Genomic DNA, 17,199 nt, shown 5'->3' with positions numbered 1-17,199 from the left:
AACTGTCATAATACTATCTCACCGGTCATTAGAACTGCAAACAGCATGGAGCCTCGCGTTGCCAAGCGCCCTGTTGATCAAGAGATGGTAAGCTATATCCGAAACCCTTAAAACTTAGGATTTTAAAATAAAAATACTCGAAAGCTAATCTCACCTTCCAAATTAAGGTGGACTGAATATCAAGGGATAAAATGGCTAACCGTGCTTAAAGACAGTGTACCTGTAACAGTCATGTCCAGGTAGGACGTGGGGAAAGTCTGAAAATCTGGACAAACCAGGGCATAAACATGTACATAGGAGCTCCCAAAAGCCCCAGGTAAGAACAGACTCCAGGATAATGTGTATCTGCAAGCCTTGGCCACAGAAGCCAGCGGCTGGAAGCCTGCAAAGACAACACAGCTGTCCTGGCCACAACCTGCTCCAAGTGATACACACAGATCTCAGAGGGATTGGAGAGTTGGGGCAGACCCAAAGAGACCTTGAGAGGGCAGCTAGGTGCCCACAGCCCCCAATTGCACCTCGGTGTGACTTTAGACAAAATCACTGTCTCTCTGAACCTCAGTTTTATCCCCTGTAGGAAAAGGGTATAGAAGACACCCATGGTAGCCTGAAGGCTATGGATTTCCTTGACAGAAAAAGGTATTCATGTGTAGCCTAAAATGGGCTATTTCTATCACCACCTGTTTGGTTGGAACCCCTGCTTGCCCCTGAACAAGCTGGGAAACCCATGTCATCACTCCCATGTCTCTGCATCTCCAGCAACCCACTCAAGAGCTCCCACCTTGGGATCAGTTTTTGACCATATATGGGCACAATCCTAGCTCCTTGCTAACATGTCATCACTCCTTGCCTGAGCTCTATAAAAGCCCTTTGCTTTGGCCCAGATGCACAACTCTACTAACCTTCTGCTCTGAGATCAGTGAACCCACCCGAGAGCTGTCTCTCAATAAACCTGCCTTTATATTCTTGATTTGGCTTGAATCGGCTTATTACATCTGCAGAGAAAACCTATTACCACCTACTCTCCCCCAAACCACCAGAGGCCCCAGAGAACAACCCTCAGGCTAGAAGATTTCTAAGCATCCCCTTCAATCTAGCAGATTGGAGAGATTCTGTCTGTAGAAAGGTGTTGATGTCAGAGTCCTTTGGGGTGCAGAACACCACAGAAGGCAAAGGCCAAAGGGTTATGTGTTAGGGATACTCACTATTCAAGTTCTGTCTCCCTCATTGAGGGCCTATGAACAAATAAATTTAGTTGACTCTGAGGGCACACACCGAAGCCAGATCTACCAAAAGTGACACAGTAGATAGGTTCCCTGGAGAAGGATCTACTCAGGCCCACAGCAGAGGATGAACACCACAGTCTCATTGGACTCACAGCAAATGAGAGGTCTACACACTTTAGACACAAGATACTGTTTCATTCTCTAGAATACATACCCACATGCTTACCTCTAAGTCCCACCCAGGAGACATCTGTCACCAACTTCAGTCCAAGCTGCCAGGTGGCCTCAAGGGTTGGAACGAAAATGCAAACCCTGCTGACACTTGAATTAGGTTGGCCATCTTCTGGTTACCACATCAAGCGGTAAGAGCTAAGGACTATCTTAGAGATCTCTCATCTCTCTCCTTTGGGGCTGGAGGCAAGAATGAATTGTAAGAATGAACTACAAGGAAGACCACGTTGAAGGGGAGGTGGTCTCCATCAGTTCATCGCTAGTTGCATGAGTTGTACCTGAGGAGATTGAACTATATGGCTTTCCATTAGGGACCAGTTTTTCCCAGGTAAGGCCAGGGAGCACAGAACTACACTTATAGGTTTGATACTCTGAGTATGTAATTACCCAGCTCAGGCCTCTTATGAAGGTAATCATTCAAAATAGTGGGTGTTGAACACACGCATGCACACACAATGCCGGAGAAAAAGCATAGTTATGACATGGGGAGCTGTTCCAGAAAGGCTCTTAGAAGTTGGGTCCTGAAGGCAACAGAGCCTGCCGAGACAGCATGGAGAGGGAGGGCACTCCAGCCAGGGAGCAGCTTGAGTAGAAATCTAGAGGCCGAAAACTTGCTGACACCTCGAGACTTGTGCTCTCAGAATCTTCAAATGAATCTTAAAACACCTATCTAAACCTCAAGCAAGAGAGGGACTCCTCCATGCTCTGGGACTGCTTAACAATGCTCCCGACAGTCCACGGGCAAGAACCAATCCCTGACACTATTAATGATAACTCTGCTCCGCTTGCAGACAGGAGCCCAACATAACTGTCCTCTGAGAAGCTCCACCCAGCAGCTGACTGAAGCAGACGTAGAATTCCACAGCCAAACACTGGACAGAGCTCAGGGACCTTTATGGAAGAGTTGGGGGAAGGGCTGAGGGCCTCAAAGGCGATAGGAACTCCACAAGAAGACCAACAGAGTCAACTAACCTGAGCCACCAACCAAAGTCCATACATGGACTGGACCTAGGCCCCTGCACATATGTAGCAGATGTGCAGCTTGGTCTTCATGTGGGTCCCCCAAAAGATAAAGTGGGGGGCTTTCCCTGAATCCATTCCCTGCCTATGGACCCTATTACCCTAACTGGGCCACCCTGTCTGTCCTCAGTGGAGAGGATGCACTAACTTGCAGTAACTTGATGTGCCAGGGTGGGGTGATACCCAGAGGGACCCTCCTCCTTGGCGGAAGAGGGAGAGGGAGGGGCTGTGTGAGGGGGGACCAGAAGGATGGGGGCTGCTATCAGGATGTAAAGTCAATACATGAATTAACAACAACAACAACAACAACAACAACAATAATAATAATAATAATGTCAGTGTTCCTGACTTTTTGTTCTGCTAAAGGATCATTCTACATTTGGACCTGGAAGAGAAATGGGCTGGGGAAAGGGCATCTAAAGAACTGTAACAGACGCTCCACACATCACTTTAAAATACTTCCTGGAAAATCACCTTTGGGAGGAAGACAAAAGAAAAGTTGCCACATTTCTTTTTTAGAGGACAGAGACAAAGGCCCCTGCCCACTACCGCACAAGTGGGCACCATCAAAGCCATCTCTCACCAAGTGTGCGGACTCTGGGCAACGTGCCCTTCGAGACAGAGCTGGCCAGCTGGCTCACTCAGCAATTAGGATGGAGAAATCCCAGCACCACAGCCAGACCAGAGAGGGCAGTGCCACAGTCGCCACGGGCCACTAGGCATTCCAATCTGTTCATTTGACCAGGAGCGAGGAACTAAGAGAGCAGACAAAGCAGATCTGGGCCCTGTCATAGCTTGATAAATGGAAAATCAATTTAGTCTCTTAATCCTCCTGTGTCCCAAACTGCGGGAAGAGTCACCACCTGCTTTATTGCCACACAGAGTTTGTTACCAGGCATTTAAAGTGAAGCTTTCTAAAGAATCCTCACTACATTTGTGTTGGTCGGTTAGACTTCTTATTACTGTGACAGCAATCCCCCAAGAAAACAGCTTAAAAAGGCAGGATTAATTTCGACCCATAGCTTTGGGGACTCCTGTCTGTGACAGGATGGGCCCATTTTCCTAGTCCTGTCAACAATCAACTCACTGTAGCCAGAAAACAATGGGAGGAAGAGAGGGAGGGGCCCAAGACACAGCACAGCCCCAAGGACAATCCCCCCAAAGACATGCTTTCTCCAGGTAGGCCCCACCTTCTAAAGTTTCCAGAACCTCCTGAAACAGTACCACCAGCTGACACAGCCTTCCTCCCTCAAGCTTCTCAGCAGACACTTCATATCCAAACCATGACAGCCCTGTCTATAAAGTTACTTAAAGTTATACATGCATTTAAATATTACACGTTAATATGCTCGCTCTGAATTCACGACATGAGTTAATGTCATGCTAGAGACTATCTTGGGCTTTCATGAATCATCAGTGAGTATCCAGAGATGTACCTCAGCTGGCACAGTGCTTGCCTGGCATCCATGAAGGTACGGCGTCTATTCCCAGCACCATATGGGTGAGCTGGTGCACAGTTGTAATGCCAGGGCTAAGGAAGTAGAGGCAGGACGATCAGCACCTCAAGCCCATTCTTAATTGCAAACCAGACACCAGCCTGGGCTGCATGAGGCCCTGTCTTTAAAAGACAAAATTTACTGGGCAAGAACTCACAAACAAATTAAGGAGAAGACCCCTATGTGAAACTATTTCAAGTGCAGTCCGGAGAAATGAGTCAAGAAAGGAAGATGGGAGGGTGCGTCTCTCCTTTATGTCTCCTTGTATTTTTTCTAACATCATGGGCCTCTTCTGGTGTGACCTTCCACAGTGACTGCTCCCTCCTAGGGTGGGCAGCTCTGTCTTCGACTTTCAGGATCACCAGGACATTCATATGAGTTTTTTCCTACTTTCTGGGCTGTCTTTGCCATAATCCTATTCTTCACCTGATAGATGGATGGTTTAGAAAATTGAGAATAGAAGAAACAGATGTGTAGGGTGAAGGATATAAGAGCTAATGAGACTCGCCTGGGGCACAGGCAGAAATGGATGCTAGTAAATGGTGGGCCAGGACCAGGTACTTCACTGCTCTCTGTGCCCAACTAGCTGGGCAGATGTGTCTATAAGTTTATTCAGCCCAGTAGGACATCTGCAGTGGTCAGGAGAGATGAAGCTGTACCAGGAAAGCCATTACCACCACCTCCAGCCACAGAATTCCCCCCAGTAATAGCCTAACCCCTGATCCACTTTCCTTCCCGCTTCCTGGTAGGGCTTCAGAGTCCAAGCCCAGAAAGACAGAATCTAAGATCAAGCTCTGTCCCTCATCAGTTATATGATCTTGGTCACAACATTTAAGCACTCTGGGACCTATTTCTTCATCTGTTCTTTTGTTCTACCAAATCTGGGACTCTATAGGCTTCCTGCTACCATCACACTCTGTTTCTCCTCTTAAGGTAGTAAACTACTTAACAAAGGTCTTTCTTCCTCTGACTTTCCCCAGTGAAAATCTTTCTCTGCCAGTCTGGGGTGTTTCTGTGCCATGAGACCACACCCTGCTGTGAGAACAGTAGTGTCAAGAATTTGAGCTTACAAAAGTCACAGCCTGCCCAGCCATGGTGCTGGTCCAGAAGAGGTGGAGAGACACACAATGAAGAAATCTGTTTGGGGCTGGAGCCGCCCAACCTGGCCTGGCTCGTCCCTGCTCTCTGCCGCCCCCTGTTGGTTCAGCTCTTGAAGAGCTACTTTGCTGCTTCCTATGCATGCTGTGGAAATGAGGTCATAGAGGTAACTCAAAGTAGAAAGTGGATTTCTCAGAGCCTGCCCTACTCTGTTGTGACGTCTTCTTTTGGATGCTAACAGAACAGACCAGGCACCTCTGTAATCTAAGGCTCCATTCAAACAGAAGAATCGGGCTCTCAAATCCAGCTTTGGGAGGCAGGGACCACAACAGGACAGGCAGGCGGGTGGATGGCAGTTTTTTCTTCAGACCACTTTGCAACTGGGCACACCTTGGAAGGAGGTGCCCATTCCTAAATAAGGTCTTCCCTCAGCTACTCTTCCTTAGAAAGACCCCCACAGACCAATCCTGCAGACCTCTCTATGCCGATGACCAAGCTTAACCACTACAGGCACTTTTGTTTTAGATGGATTTGAAGATGTTCTACAGGAACTCAGCAGGAACACTGCCTTTTTCTCACCCCCAGGCCCCTGCTAAGCACTGCTGTTCACTGTTCCTTCCCAGTGAGCATGGCCCACCCTCAGAAGCCTTTTTCACAAAGTCTCTTCCAGGAAGAGAGTCCCAGTCACCCATAAGTGACACGAGATAAACTTGCTGCCCAAGGTAAACTCTGTGTCTTCTCTTGGAGGTTTGAAGCATCTGTCCTGGAGCCTGCAGCCAGAGAGAGGATGTGGGTATCAGTATCCTGCTCTGTACCTGATTCTGTGTCAGATCTCTCCAAGAGTCATGAGTATGAGGTAGTTTGAATGAAAATGTCTCCCCAAAGGCTCAGATATTTGACTATTTAGTCCCCGGCTGGCGGAACGATCACGGAAGGATTAGGAGTGGGGTCTTGTCAGAGGAAGTGTGTCACTAGGGTCAAGCTTTGAGGCTTCGAAATCTTCCCGGCATGCCCAGTGCACCTTTGGCCTCCAGCCTGGGGTTTTGAGATGTAAGCTTGTAGCTGTTCCTGCCACCATGCCTTCATTCCACCATCATGGACTCACCCTCAAAAACAATAAGCCCCCAGGGTTGGGGATTTAGCTCAGTGGTAGAGCGCTTGCCTAGCAACCGAAAGGCCCTGGGTTTGGTCCTCAGCTCCGGGGGAAAACAAAAAAACAAAACAAAACAAAACAAAAAAACTCCATAAGCCCCAAATAAACTTTTTCTTCTCTAAGTTGCTTTGGTCGTGGTATGTTATCACAGCAATAGAAAAGTCACTAAGAGAGGCAGGGTGCTAGTGCTATTTCTAAGTCAAAGCTGTTGGTTTTCCTCCTTGAAATAAATAGTTAGCGTGTCTATGGAGTTCCATAAAGAGCAGGCGCCATTCCTAAGGCAATGGATGCTGGAGGTGAAGGGTGGTAGGGGGTGGTTCTTGCATATGAAGGTTGTTGATGCAAAGGGTTCCTGCCAAGCCACTTCGCCATTACCCACAGCAGACCAGTGGGTACGGGATAACATTAATTGGTGTCTTAGTCAGGATTCCTATTGCTTTGATAAAAACACAATGACCAAAGAAGCAAATAGAGAGAAAGGGGTTAATTTCATTTTATAGTTTCACATCACAGTAGATCACTGAGGATAGCCAGAGGAGAAAACGCAAACAAAGCAGGAACCCGGAGGCAGGAACTGAAGCAGAGGTCATGGGGAGCGGCTTGCTCCCCATGACTTGCTCAGCCTGCTTTCTTATAGAACCCAGGACCACCAGCCCAGGGGTGGACTGTCTACCTTCCCACATTAACCAACCATTACCTAGAAAATGTATCGAAGGCCAACCTTTGGGGCCCTTTCCTCATTTTCTCAATGTAGGGGCATTTTCTCAATCGAAGCTCTCTCCTCCAAATGATTCTAGATGGTGTCATGTTGATATAAATCTAGCCAGTACAACTGGTGTCCTTTCCTCTGGTGTCGCCTGGGGCCACATCAAAGCAGCTGAGCCAGACCCTGAGATTCCAGGATGACAGCAGAGCAGGGAAGAAACAGAGCCAAATCCTTGAGCTAAAGGCACAAAACCTTTCAGAGTTCTCCTTGCCAGGCCTGGATATGGGAGCGTCAGACCCTGAAGCTGTCTGCATAGAGTTCACACCGTCGATAGCAGACCCAAAGAAACTGGGACTAGTCTGAGTCATTTCTTACCTCTCCCTTGACCAAGTCACATATCATATGCTGTGGTGAGCAGGAAGGACAGGCATGACAGAAATGTCAGATGTGGGAAGATTCCTGGGCAAGGGTCCTGTACCTGGGCCATAGGCCAGGAGAGCCAGGCACCCCAGACGGAGATAACTTCAGAGTGATTTCTGGGCAAACCCCGGGCACGGGAAAAATCTGCCTAAATTCCTCCTCTGGAATCTAGCAGGCAAATGAAGACCAGTAGATGTTATGGCTAAATAAATAAATAAATAAATAAATAAATAAATAAATAAATGTGACCTGTATGTATGCTTTTAACACCAGAAAGGCGAAACTTAACCTCAGTCAGCTCATCGAGATTTTATTGAGTCTGGAATACTGTCACTCTTCTTCTGTGCGGTGGTTGTCCTGTTTAATCTGCTTGCGAGCACTCAGGCAGGCACAGAGGACTCTGTTTGCAATGACCACTCTCCCGTTGCCTTCTACTGAGGCGTTCCTCATCTAGTGTCTGGGTCTGACTCACAAATACCTGCTCCGATGATTGTGGGTGGATGGAGGACTCTGAATCTCTACCTTTTGGGGGTATAGGAATTTCTATTAATTCCCATAGTGCATCTCTCTCTCTCTCTCTCTCTCTCTCTCTCTCTCTCTCTCTCTCTCATGTGTGTGTGTGTGTGTGTGTGTGTGTGCGTGCATGCGTGCGTGCGCGCGCGCGCACGCAAGGGAACCAAGGAAGCACTTACCTAATGCTAGCTCACAGGCAGTGTAAGCCCAGGAAAATCTCTCTCCTTGACTCTACTGCCTTTCCTGTATAACAGGCAGAGCAAGAGTACTTGCCTCACAGGGTGGCCATGAGAATTGAATGAGCTAATGCAGACTAAGCACCTAGAGCACTACAGAAATGCCTAACACTTCCATTCTTTGCTATTATAAGGGGCGCATATGAGAGTAGCTCTGGAGACAAATTCCAGGCGTTTCCTGTTGAGCACAACTCTTCCGCTATGTCTTCCTGATAAGAAGAGAAAGAGGAGAGTTATAGCCAGGGCACTGGGGGCAGGATATAACACTGGAATGTGCTGATGTCAGATCCCACAGAGCAGTCCTGAAAGCCACATCTATGCCAGCTATGGTCCCATCGGTTGGATGGTGCAGACAACGTTCTTATCAGGTAGAGGAAGAATGTTGGGTACTGGTAGACATCATACCTTGCTCCAATTTGGTCTTTTAACTGCCTCCCTTCCCTGGTCCTGGGGAACGCCCATAAGAGTGTCACTGTCACGATGCTATCCCCCAACACGGAGAGCAGGAAGAGCAGCTGTTGTGGGAGAGGTGTGCTGAACTCTTCCTTGGCTGATGCCTTGACTATGCAAAATGTCTTAGTTGAGGTTTCTACCCAATAAAACATCATGACCAGAAGCAAGTTGGCGGTGGGCGGGGGAATTTATTTGCCTTACACTTAGGCAGCACTGTTCATCAACAAAAAAGTCAGGACAGGAACTCAAACAGGACAGGAAACCTGGAAGCAGGAGCTGATGTTGAGGCCATGAGGGATACTGTTCACTGGCTTGCTCTCCCATGCTTTCTTTAAAATCCAGGACCACCATCTCAGGGATGGCACCACCCACCATGGACTAAGGCTTCCCATTCAATCTAATTAAGAAAATGTCCTACAGCCAGATCTCACGGAGGAAGTTTCTCATTTGAGGCTCCGTCCATTCAGATAACTTTATCTTGTGTCGTGTTGACACAAAACCATCCAGCAAGCAAAGCCACCTTGCCTATTCCCTGTCACCTCACCTGCAAAGTAAACTCTGGGAACAGAGCTTTGTCCTAGCCCTCACCATCTTGAACTGATGGTTTCAGCCACCTCTACAGCTCCTGAGTTCTGCAGCTCTGAGGCTTCCCTCTGTCTGGTGCCTAAGGGGTGTCACTGGTTAAACCTTCTGTACCCTGGGTTCTGTCTGCAATTTTTCCTTGAATGACATCTGCTTCTCTAGCAGTGTACCAGCTCGAGGAAGGAAAATAGAACTTACTTCCTATGACAATTTAGATGGATTGGCCATGTCTGACTAGAATGCAGTGTCTGGAGAGTGGTTCATGGACAGGTCATTGAACATCAACATCATCAGGGGGAAGAGACAACAAATTTATGGTATGTACAGTGGCTGATACTATTCTGGGTCCATCAGCCCAAATATGGAGTCTTTAGTCTCTATATGGAAATTTACTCTATAGGAAAAAAATCACTCAGATTTGACTTCTGAGGGATCCAAGAAGTTGCCAAACTTAGGTTTCCCAAAATGGAAAGCAATCCCCACAGATTTATGGGGGAATCACTAAAAGCTTACTAGGTGGTGGCCAAGTACGGCCTGCCTAACCCCCAGAGGCCTTAAAGGCAGCTGCCAAGTTCTCCCAGCTGGCCTAAGATGTTTCAGTTTGAGCACAGAAAGCCCCACATCCCGAGAACACCAGTCCCATACAGCTCCGGATGGCTGTTGGCTGTTGACAATACTGACAGTGGATGTAATCAACCTCCCTTGTGTGCCTCACAGTCCTCACTGATAGCACCCAGCAGCCCATCTGGGAGATGTCTGACCCCCAAGGACTTCCCATTCCATGGTGCATCCATGGGGTGAGGCTGAAGCAGGAAGATGTGGGGGGGGGAGAGAGAGAGAGAGAGAGAGAGAGAGAGAGAGAGAGAGAGAGAGCGAGAGAGCTCTGTCTGGAGTCAGGGTACTTAGCAGCTCTCCCTGCATGAGATGAGATCCATGAGACTGTCCACATGGCCTGAGTGCTAGTTACTTACTAATTACAGAGCTCATGGAATCAGGCAAGCCTCTTGTTCTCTCTGCAGTTAAGTACCACGCATTCCCTAACATCCCTGAACCACTCTTCTCTAACACCCCAAGAAACACTGTTTCTATGACCCAAAGAAAATACCCTTCTTTGTCTATTGTTGCAAAGTTACTTACCACAGCAAGGAAAAAAATTAAGAACCAAAGAAAGGCATAAAGAAAAATGGTTTGCCTCATTTCAAACCTCCATAGACCCCCATCCAAACGAAAGCAGGAAAATGAAATTAACTGTGCTCCTTGAGTTGCATGCTTCTGCCCGGGCTTGCTAAGAAAAACCTACTCTTGCCCACAGTCATGTCTGCTCCTGGCGACATCTGTCAGCCAGAGAGTTCAGTTGTTGGTAAAAAGCATGCCCCTGTTATTTGAACACTGCACAAATAGCGCGAATACAATGTAACTACCATTTCCAGAAATCAAAAACCTGTGTGTCGTGCACGCCAAACGCTAAGGCTGATTAGCGCAGAATTTAATTTTCGTTAATATCAGCCCAAGACAAGTGGAGCATGAAATTACCCTGATATGTTGATATTGTGCTCCCTCCTTCCAACTGTGTCCTGTAGATTCCCGTTGCTGGAGACAGGTGCCACCCTTCGTGGGGAGGAACCCCAGCAACCAGCAGGGCTGGATGGGTAGGCAAGACGATTGGGTCTGAGGCCATGGGGACAGCATTCCTACAGCCACAGGGGCTCAAGGCCTGTGCGGTAATGACTCCACGGGACACTGAACGGTAATTAGAGACGATGGTAGAAATTATGGACTCGGTCGCCTATGAGGTACTTTCCAAGAACCTGGGGTCTGGGATTTTAAATCTTAGAGTAAACGTCTACAGGGCGCATGCTCAATAAATCAGAACCCAAGCAAGGCCTTGTTGGCTACTACTTACCCCTAAAGCTAAGAATCCATACGTGTCTTCATGTGTTTGGAAGGAGGTGGTCAAAAGAAGATACTATGTTGATGTGAAATTTTTATGAAATTCCAACTTTGGTGTCCACATAACGTGTCCAGTCGGTTTGGTGACTGGAACCCAGGCATGCCTCTCATTTGGTTTTGTTTGCAGCTGCCCTGAACTACCCGAGCAGACCAGCAGGCCGGAGGGGTTTTGCAGCAGCAGAAGCTAAACCGACCAGCCCTAAATGTTTACTGTTTGCCTCCTTCCTAGGAATGTTTGCCAACCTCTGAGCTAAGACAAAACTAGTTTTCAAATGAGTTCTCTGGAGGAGGGGCCGGGAGTCAAAGGGAGCAGAGTGGGCAGTTTGAGTGAAGCAGCCGTCTTTGTGTCAGTTACACACAATGCACTTTTGTTTGGAAAGCCAAACTCATCCAGGATCTGTACAATGGATTAAAAAGTGCTTTCTCTTTGGTCATTTCCACTTGGCCTTGGCATGGTGGGCTATAGAGTGGCTCCAGGAAAGCCAATTCTAGCCCCAAACACAGCTCAAACAATAACAGGGTGTGTGTATTTGAACCCACAAGTTTCTCCAACCAAGGGGCCTGGAGCAAGCACACAAGGAAAGGTTATAATCCCCAAAGGAGCCCATGGCAGGAACTCTCCCATGTACAGTGTTCGCTTCCTCGTGTGCCTGTCAAGCCCCGACTCATTTATTTTAGGATAAGTTTGTGTGTGTTACTGATTACAGAAGGTGTGCTATAGTAATGTTTTTATTAATCCCTGGAATGATACCCTCCCTGGGAAAGAAAGGGTCTTTGAAGAGCCTCAAATGACATTATCCTCATTTTCTTTATTTCTTTTTTAATAGTTATATAATTATATAACGTGGTGTGCATTTTAGCCAGTTTAGTGGCGAGTTCTTTAGCCTTTGCCTTTTCCAGCTTGGCAATGCGAGCCACAGACTTAGGACCCAGGACATTGCCTCCCCAATGGCAGCGGATCTCATCATATCTGTCATTATAATTGGTCCTAATAGCTTCCACCAGCTTAGCCAGAGCACCCTTGTCTTCTGAGTTAACCTGTGTAAAGGCAACAGTGGTGCACGTCTTCCTGTGGACCAGGCGCCCCAGCCTGGCCTTTCCCTTGATGATGCAGTAGGGCACCCCCATCTTTCGACAAAGAGCAGGCAGAAAAACCACCAGCTCAATGGGGTCTACATCATGGGCAATCACCACCAGCTGAGCCTTCTTGTGCTCCACAAGGTGGTGACTGTATCGACCCCTGCTCGGAGGACAGGTGGTCTCTTAGCTGGGACATCCCCTTTGCCAGCAGCTTTCTTCTCAGCACGGGCCAGCAGCCTTTGCTTCTTCTCTTACTTTGTCTCTGGCCTGTACTTGTGGGCAAGCTTAAGCAGCTGAGTCGCTGTTTGCCTGCCCAGGGCCTGATTGAACTGGTTAATGGCAGGAGGTATTTTGAGCCGCTTATAGAGGATGGCTCTTTGCCTCTGCAGCCTGATGTAGGGGGGAGGGGGAATTTGACTAAGTGTGTTAGATCTCTTTGGGGCTGATGTCCTACTCAATGCCAAGGCCTTGGGGCCTTTTCTCAAACGACTGCAAAGGAGCTCAGGTCTTACCTGAGGACAAGTGTGCCTCATGCATAAAGTGTGTGGTGTGTGTGTGTGTGTGTGTGTGTGTGTGTGTGTGTGTGTGTGTGTGTAAGAGAGGCGGGTGAGAGAGAAAGGAAGAAAGGAAAGAGGAAAATGGGAGAGAGAAGGGAAAGAGAAAAGGAGAGGCAAACAGACAGAAGGCAGAGGGTTGAAGGGGGATGGGATCCTGAATCTGAATGAGGAGGTCATGGTGAGTGGTCTCAAACAGGCTTCTGGAAATACCCCAGCAGGGAGGCAGCGAGTCCTTTTGGAAACCACCGGAGCAGGAAAGTGGTGTTGACCTACCTATTGTGCCTGCCCTTTCATTATCAGCAGGTAAGGCAGAGACTGAAGCCATCCCTTAGTACCCAGACTAATAGTCTCTGTGACTCCTGGCTCCCCAGATCCATTCTCTCAGCTTTGGTGACCAACTTTCTTCTTCATTCTGTCACTGACATCTGCACGCAAGCTTTTTAGACAGTATAGTGTCTTTTACGTGTACAGTCCCTCTCCGCCGGGCTTTAGTCCCTCCCTCTCTCTTCTCACTCTCAGAGGACTGACTATTCTGTTTCCAAAATGTAGTCAATCACTTGAGGCTTTTTAGCTCTGCCCGCGTCTATGGCGGTAGCCACACCCCCAAAGCACAGCCACTAGGTGCCAGGCCTTCTGGGCCTGGGATGTGGTAGGTCAGTTCAAGTGCAGCAGTGAGTCAGTCCAGGGCCAGGGGACAAGCAAAGCACCCGCACCCTTCCATTGGAGTAAAGTTCGCTCTTAACGTTAACATTCCTTTCTCAACTGGCTCATTTGAGCAGAGTGAAGTTTGGACAGGATATCAAAGAAAGCATTGTCAGGAATTTTAAGAGATTATTTGTCGTGAATCGTTTTTTCACCAGGAGTCAGAGAACTGCAAGACAAAGAGGATGCTGGAGCTGCAGGAGTCAGGTACAAAGGGAGGCCCTCAGACGTGGAGCTGTGAGCCTGCTGGAAGGATGCTCACAGCTGGGTGTCCTGCGAATGCTCTAAGAGAGAGAGAGTGTGTGTGTGTGTGGGGGGGGGGTTATGAAGCCAGAACTGCAACACTCTCTCCTGACATGAGAGGTCATTGCCAAGGTGAGGCAGCAGGGCTTGAGTGTCAGCATGTCAGAGGGTCGGCCAGGGTGACCACAGAGGGATGGGGTGATGAGCGTCTGGGATTAATGAAGGTGGTAACCAGAAACAAACAGGAAGGAACACATACCCTTTCCCTTCTCCTGCTTCCGCAGCAGGGAAGCCCACTCTGGCTCCAGCAGGCAAAGCAGAAGTGAAAAAGCAGTGTATGGAAGGGTGTGTGGGACTCATAGCGATGGGAAATGCCTGTGATCCAGCGCTCAGGAAACGGAGGCAGGAGGCTGGTGGGCCAATGTAAGCTGCACAGCAAGTCTGAGGCTAACTTAGGCCATAGAGTGAGCCCAGCCTCAAAGAAAAATACGATGAAAAATAAAACAACTTGTGAAACTGAAGCTCATTACCCTGCAAGGGGGCAGTGGAAGGAGAAAGGGGGAAAGTCATACACTTACAACTTACCAAGTGACTGCTGCAGCCATAAACATGAGCATGCATAACCATGTGTAAACAGTGCGTGTGTGCCCTTGAGTATGTGTGTCTGTGTGTGTGCATGCATGTGTGTGTATGCATGTACTCGAGCATGTGTGTGTGTGTGTATAAAATGCTAGCTTTCAATTTCTAATAACATCTAATGTTTAATAAGACAACCTAATTCATCACCTGTAAGGACCCCAGGAGGTAGACACCCAGAGAACCCTCATTTCACAGATCTGAGCAGTAACGTCCACAGATGTTTAGGGGGCCACCTGTGATACTCACAGTAAAAGACCAGAGATCAGGTCCCATAGAGCTCATGTGTGGCCCCAGCATTCCTTGTCTGCTAAACACTACAGCGGAGTCTACTCTCCCCTCCCACACCTCCAAGACGCCCTCCCCTGAGACCGTTGGGTTCCTCTCTGCTGTCTGCCCATATGCAACAAATATCTCTAGGTCTGAGTTTCATCAAAGCACCACATTAAACACCAAAGGGAAAGCAGAGAAGAAGGCTTACAAATTAGCGCAGCCATACAATACACAGCCGAGGAGACTGTGCCGTAGATAGAAGCGACAACCTGGAAAGCTAACCACAGCGAACACCTAATTACACTGCCACGTGCTGGGCGCGGTGCTAAGGTCTATTGTCTCTTTAACGTAGTTTACTGTCATAATAACCTAACATCACGGATCTTATCACTGACAGCTCCACTTCACAGAGGAGGAGGCCAAGACACCTGAGAAGCTATCTAGCTCCAGGTCAGAGAGCTGCTCAGGGACAGGATCACCTCTGGCACAGAACCACTGGGTGCAGAGTACACGCCACCCACCACACTACCTCACTCTAGGAGGGTAAGAGAGAGACCCTTATGGTATTTAAGTCACTAAGAAAGCAATTTATAAATTAGTGTATATATTTTACCTTGCACATACAGTGCGAATATATACATTTTTTTCTGTGTATGTGGGGTGTGTGTGTGTGTGTGTGTGTGTGTGTGTGTGTGTGTGTTTAATTGTTTAATTTCAACCCATGGGACAAAGTCTGGGAGGGTTTAAAACACTAATAAATGTTGTTAACTCAGTGAGGTGATTGATATTTTTAAGTAACTATATGGCTTTCTACACTAAAGTTTTCATAATGTCATTTTAAAGAGTCTTAAAGAAATGAGTGTCATCTTGTGAAAACGGTCTGGCATTTGGAACAACTGTAATATTTGGGATGAAAAATAGAGGAAACTTGTGTCCCCGGTAGGCATGCACAGCAGAAATGAGACTCAAAAGTGTGTGCATCACTGGAACGAGACAAAGAGCTGCACTGATAGCCCCCCCTACACACGGATAAACCAGGAGCCACAGCCTGTACCCTGTTGTCAGCCTGTTCTTTCTTTGAACATGAAGAAAGGTTTTCAGATTTACCGAATGGGAACGTGACCATTGTACTTTGAAACTCAAGCCTCCCTGGTCTTAATCAAGACAGCTGGGTCCCCCTGGATACTGACATCTGTGTGTGGATAGCATTGTCTGCTAGCTGGATGCTATCCCCTGCATCGGGAATATTCTCCGATTTCCCCCAAGCCATGTGTTGCCTTGGAAACATCATGATTCTCACAGAGATCTAAGCAAAGAGAAATAATAAAAATAATAAAATCTCACACTTAAAAGTCTAGTTTTCGTGCCACCAAAGTATTTCGCTAACCTCTTCCTCCGGATAAAAGGACAGGCGGGCAGCGTGGCTCACACCGAGAGTCACCCAGATAATTACTAATTAGAGAAAACACACTGTTCTCTGTTCTCTGGGTAATTCGGGTCAAAGTGGAATGAAGCAGACGGCAAAGGCCAGCGCTTCTGTGAACAGATTCAGCCCCACATCTAATGCTGAGGCCAGAGAGGCAGTTCCCTCACGAGAAGCCATGAAACAGGTTACTATCACCAACTCACACGGAAGGAGGGGAGTCCAGGGATCTTCCCTCTGAATGACTGTCCACAAACTTGTCTTGTAAAAGCCAGATATGGAGTATCCCAGTTCCGTAGGATGAGTGGACTTTGGCAGAAGCGCCCAGCTCTGCTGTAGACGATCCGTAAGAAGGGATGATATAATACAACTTCATTTGTAAACACAGACCATACCATGCTTGACCCACGGGCAGTCATTTGCTGAGCTTTCTCTAAAATATAGGCTGGCGTACCTGTGGTACTCAGGGATGAGCCTGAGGAAAGCAGGCAAGTTGGCAAAGCTGTCCTCATTGGCTTCTTCGGTGAAAGCGTTGTATCCCGCCGTAAGGCCAGCATGACGTGAACTCCCTGGAGTTTACACTTGAGATAGGGAGGCATAGTAAACAAGTGGGACCATTTCTCGTAAAGATATGTGACTTAAAGATGATGGACTGACGCAGTGGGGGAGGGGAGACGGTGTGCCGAGCGCCCATGACCACTCCTGTTCAAACTACCCACGGATGTGAGAGTAAAGAAAAGTTGCGGCAAACATGGATATTTTAGTTATCGGGTGTCAAAAATCCAAATGCAGAAAGCCTCAGGCAGGGGCCTGCCAGGGTACCTCCGCAGAAGAGCCAAACCGGTCCAGCGGGAATGAATATAACAAACGAGGAGATGCGGTCAAGGGTTACTCTGATGAGACCTTCCAAGAGGTCTCTTTGGCCTCACCTGGCTCCCACAGGACCCTCACCCGCAGTCCTCAGGGCCTCTGGTTCTTGCTGGATGGTTCCTGCATCGAGTATGGTTAGTTCTGGGAGTGGTTGATTAGTAGGACACATTCTGTCCCCTAAACACAAGAGCTTCTCTCCAGGCAATGGAATATGCATTTCAGTAAAATAAATTGATTTGGGGGTAAAGTTTGGGGTTCCTATCAAGCGTTACCTTGCTGCATCCCTTGATGAAAATTAATGCTGGGACCTGGAAGGGCCTAGCTACCTAGG

At 47.9% G+C, this 17,199-nt stretch overlaps 1 protein-coding gene across 1 annotated transcript; it reads right to left on the bottom strand.

Annotated features, from left to right (window-relative positions):
- Positions 1-11,816: 11,816 nt before the first annotated feature.
- On the bottom strand, positions 11,817-16,692 carry LOC134484683 (large ribosomal subunit protein eL8-like). The gene is made up of 5 exons (XM_087603489.1): positions 16,656-16,692; positions 16,453-16,567; positions 12,420-12,554; positions 11,976-12,324; positions 11,817-11,840 (listed from the first exon to the last, which is right to left on the bottom strand). The coding sequence occupies exons 1-5, from the start codon at positions 16,690-16,692 to the stop codon at positions 11,817-11,819; spliced, it is 660 nt and encodes a 219-aa protein (XP_087459615.1).
- Positions 16,693-17,199: the final 507 nt, after the last annotated feature.

Source organism: Rattus norvegicus, chromosome 1 (assembly GCF_021556685.1).
Source record: "Rattus norvegicus strain SHRSP/BbbUtx chromosome 1, alternate assembly SHRSP_T2T, whole genome shotgun sequence".
NCBI lineage: Eukaryota > Metazoa > Chordata > Mammalia > Rodentia > Muridae > Rattus > Rattus norvegicus.
The sequence above is the reverse complement of the archived record's forward strand: the minus strand, read 5'-3'. Positions and strand labels throughout refer to the sequence as shown.

Coding starts and splice junctions, on each gene's coding strand:
- LOC134484683 (XM_087603489.1), bottom strand. CDS start 16,692: ATGGGCGCTCGGCACACCGTCTCCCCTCCCCCACTGC. Junction 16,568..16,655: donor CGTCTCCCCTCCCCCACTGC/GTCAGTCCATCA, acceptor TGTAAACTCCAG/GGAGTTCACGTCATGCTGGC. Junction 12,555..16,452: donor CTCATCCCTGAGTACCACAG/GTACGCCAGCCT, acceptor CCCCTACATCAG/GCTGCAGAGGCAAAGAGCCA.